Genomic DNA, 4,468 nt, shown 5'->3' on the forward strand with positions numbered 1-4,468 from the left:
GGAAGCTAATGTTGGAGCCCTATCAGTTGTGGTTTTGCTGATCAATTATCCTCCCAACCTTATCCCAGGTATTTATTCGTTCTCTAAACTTATATCCTACCTTAGGACCGGTCTCTAACCTTCCCTAAAGCCGCCTAAGTCATCTAGGTCAAGATCACACTCGAAACAGCAATGTTATCCCATTTTGTGGACTGTTTTGTCTTTTCTAATCTCCTGCACATACCCAAACAACACCCCAACGTGTAGACCCCTTTAGAACCTCCATAGACTTGCTACACAATCCCTATAATTGATCTCGGCCTTAGCTAAAACCCTACCAACATTCAAGATTTGAAATACTAAAATTGCACCCTACCGATTTTACAGAACTTATATTTTTTTTACAGTTTGATCATCTAAGCCACCCGGCAACCTATTTTAGTGATCCCTGACCTCCAGTAGCCTATCCTATCCTAACCCTGACACACATCCTTAAGTGTCCAACAAGCCCGTGGTTCAGATCTGAACCAAAACATTTTCCCGATTAGCCTCCGAAGCTCAAGTCCGAGCCCGTTTAGAGCTCGAACCACCGGGCATGCCCCACCCAGACTCGGTTTTGAAGAGCAGCCCATTGTTCCAACTGGCCAATGTGAAGCGCCTACCACTAATAAGATCTTTCATTTTTTCTTTTCTTCTCCTTAGAGTAAAACACAGCTGGATCATCACTGGCCAATCCCTAATTTTATGATCCAGAAAAGGAAGATGCTGATGAAAAAAGAGGGAAACTACAACACCAATGAGGCAAAAAGACCTAGAACATGTATCAAATCGTGAGTGATCACGTCATACACATACTGAAAGAAAGGGGCAACTAGTAGCTTACGTTTTCTCCCCGTACGAGATGGAGAAGCGTCTCTGGCATGACAGATTCAATCAAGACAATGAAATAAAAACTTTTCATTTAATGTAATACCAAAACAACCCACTAACGCAAAGTTGTCAAGAACAAAAGATTGGAGGAGCAGAGTTTGAATCAGAACCTGTAAGAGCAAGAAGAACAAAATTCTATGTGGACAGTCGTGCCGAGACCGATTCCGATGCCTGCGTGCTGAGTTTCCTGATTCACAATGAAACCATAGACCGGAATTCAGAATAAACGGAATAGGAGAAACGAAACGTCAACCAAGAAGGAGAAGCAGGAGAGAGAGAGAGAGAGTACATGTGAGGTAGGGAACTCGAGCGGGGCGTTGAGGACGGGGGGCACATGGGGGTGGTGGTGGCGGGGATCGACGTGATGATGATGATGGGGAGGGGGATTTGGGGATGATGGAGGAGGGGTGAAGAGGTGGACGATGTCCGACGCGAACAGGAAGAGGGGCAACCCCACCAGAAGCAGCTGCACGCGATCCATCTCTCTCTCTCACTCTCCAAGAGTAAACCATATATATGAGTAAACTATATATATAAGGAACCCTATGTCGACAATCAGGGATCCAGCGTTACATGTTTCTCTCTCTAGAGAAGCCCGTAACAGTGGACTGTTGACTGACCATTATCCGCCGCTAATCGTCCGGACATCTACATCGATACGGGTTTTTAAGCCAAAAAAAAAAACGACTTTTAGCTTGCCCCAAAACTGACAAAATCGACGTATTGTTCGACAATCAGAGTCTCTCTCTCTCTCTCTCTCTCTCTCTCTCTCTCTCTCTATATATATATATATATATATATATATATATATATATATATATATATATATATATATATATATATATATCACAGCCATAATGATGAACGAGCAAATCGTCAGCATTATTTTTTTTAGTAAAAACAACTTTTAAAGATGGTCATTCCGCTAATTCTTCCTTTTTTTCATAAATCCAATGCACAAGGGGCATGTTCGACGGAGTTCGACGTTTAAACCGTTTGACATAAATGATTTTTTTATAGAGAGAAAAAAAATGTCCGCACTTGTGGAGGGGTGACAACCAATTTTCTGATAACGGTTGCGTTATATCAAGGATCTGCTTTAAGCCCTTTTCTATTTGCGATAGTGATGGATGAGCTTACGAGATCAATTCAAGAAAATGTGATGTGGTGTATGTTGTTTGCTGATGATATTGTTTTGATTGATGAGTCTAGAGTTGGGGTTAATGCTAAGTTAGAGTTATGGAGACAGACATTGGAAGCTAGAGGTTTTAAGTTGAGTAAGAGTAAGACTGAATATATGAAATGTCGGTTTAGTAAGCAACGAAGTAGTGATGGGAGTGTAGTGAAGCTTGGTGAGCAAGAAATACCGGTGAATGATTATTTCAAATATTTGGGATCCATCATTCAAAAGTATGGAGAAATTGATGGAGATGTAAATCATAGGATAAAGGTTGGGTGGATGAAATAGAAAAGTGCAACTGGAGTGTTGTGCGATCGTAGAATGCCATTGCGGTTGAAGGGAAAGTTTTATAGGACGACTATTAGGCCTGCTTTACTATATGGTACGGAATGTTGGGCTGCCAAGAGACATCGTATTCAAAAAATGAGTGTAGCTGAGATGCGGATGCTTAGATGGATGTGTGGAAATACAATAAAAGATAAGATTCGGAACGAGGAGATACGTAAGAAGGTAGGTGTTGCACCCATTGAAAATAAGATGCGAGAGAATCGTTTACGGTGGTTTGGACATATTCGGCGAAGGCCTAATGATGCTCCAGTTAGAAGGTTGGAGAAATGGAAAAATATATTAGTTAAAAGAGGTCGGGGTAGGACTAGGAAGACTTGGATGGAGATGATAGGAAAGGATATGAATGCTTTGAACCTCACCGAGGACATGGCATTGGATAGAAATGATTGGAGGAAAAGGATTCATGTGGAAGACCCAAAATGAATTTCTTTTTTGGTTCATATCGCTGACCTCAATTGTTTTGGGATGAAGGCGTAGTTGTTATTGTTGTAGAAAAAAAATGTAAGTGTATATTGTGAATCATGTTATGGGTTTTCTTGCATCAATTTCCAACCACATAGTTCAATTAAGTGACACAAAGTTGAACTATAGTACTATCCACCCTCAAACCAATGAGTAAATAAATATTGTGAAATATGCAAGCTGAATTCTTAAAGTCCCAATTCCAAATCTATTGTCCAAGTTAGTGATATGAACAAAGTGGTGAAAAGGTTCAAAACCAGCTCCAAGGGCTCAATTTTTGCAAACAAATCTAACCCAAGCCAATCTAAATCCGTTACTTGAGCTTCATTTGATACAAGTCACCTCATCCATGTGAGACTCCGATTAGGTGAGACCCACAAGAAACATCTCCTCTAAGAGCCTCTATAAAGTGGTGCCAGCCAAAGAGACATCATGTCTATCCAAAAAAGTCATGTAGACTCTTAAAGACCCTCCTTAATTGCCTTAGAACCCCCAAGAGTTTTTTTTTTTAAATGAGTCTTCATTAGTGACTGAGGTAGGTATTACCTAAGTTTAAGGGTAGATATTCTCTAAGTAGGGTTATTTATTTTAATTATGTTTTGATTTATGTAATATTATTAGGAGAGTTAACTTAAGTGTCATACAAAAATTTGGAATTGAACTTTTTCATTAAAAAACATCCAACTCACTTCCTCTCTCTAGTTAATGTCCTCTTCTCTCTCCTTTTCTTACCTCTACAAGTTCTTAACCTCTAATTCACACCCTAAAATGACCTTTTTCACCTTTTATACATGTGAATTTTCTATAAATATGTAAATTTCCTTCTCAAATATTCAAACATACAAATTTGCTTACAAATATACAAATTTTCTCCCACACATTTGCAAATTTCCTTTCAAAATATGAGAATATGCAAATATATTCCAAAATATGTGAATGTCATTGCATTTTGTACTTTTTCCCCAAATATGCATCTTTAAAGCTATGCTAAAAGGCTTTGGCAAAGGTCCAACATACTTTTGAAGCATCACTAAAGGATTTAACGATGCTTTTGAAATGTTGCTAAATGCTCATTGCACTTTTGAAATGCCAATTTTTTTCAACAAACTCATTTTATTAAAAATCACATGAGCATAAGGACGCTCACAAAAGTGTGGGGACATTCTCGTGCATAGGTTAGGACATTTGAAAATGTGAAAGCATGGGGAACATTTGCAAATGTGAGAAGAAATTCGCATATTTGAAAATTTTACAAATATGAGAGAAAGTTCACATATTTGGATATTTGAGAGGGAAGTTTGCATATGAAAGAAAATTGGCATTGTGCAAAAGGTGAAAAGGTCTTTTTATAACTGAAAATTTGTAATTTTAAAACAGGCAGATTTTCAAATATTATAGTTTTTTAAAAAATGCAGCATTTTTTGTCGTATAGTCTATACATCTCGAAGAGTAAACCCTAGTGAGAATGAAGCTCAAGAATCCTATGTTTAAGCTAGCGACAACAAAAAAATTTGGTATTCCACGTTTGTGACACAAAGCAGTATGAAACAAGAAAAGCCACTTACAATA

General features: G+C 38.3%; 1 protein-coding gene across 3 annotated transcripts in view; it reads right to left on the reverse strand.

The window, feature by feature from the left end:
- Window positions 1-1,414, reverse strand: part of LOC149841269 (selT-like protein) — a 46,519-nt gene extending 45,105 nt beyond the window's left edge. For all 3 annotated transcript variants that reach the window (XM_090003733.1, XM_090003731.1, XM_090003730.1), the window contains exons 1-2: window positions 1,199-1,414; window positions 1,020-1,096 (exon numbers count right to left, since the gene is read on the reverse strand). In XM_090003733.1, the coding sequence (XP_089859859.1) occupies window positions 1,020-1,096; window positions 1,199-1,390 (269 nt within the window). In that variant the 5' untranslated portion in view covers window positions 1,391-1,414. The remainder of the gene's footprint in view (window positions 1-1,019; window positions 1,097-1,198) is intronic.
- Window positions 1,415-4,468: the final 3,054 nt, after the last annotated feature.

This window comes from Nuphar pumila, chromosome 4, assembly GCF_984573655.1.
Source record: "Nuphar pumila chromosome 4, dmNupPumi1.hap1.1, whole genome shotgun sequence".
NCBI classification, from domain to species: Eukaryota; Viridiplantae; Streptophyta; class Magnoliopsida; order Nymphaeales; family Nymphaeaceae; genus Nuphar; species Nuphar pumila.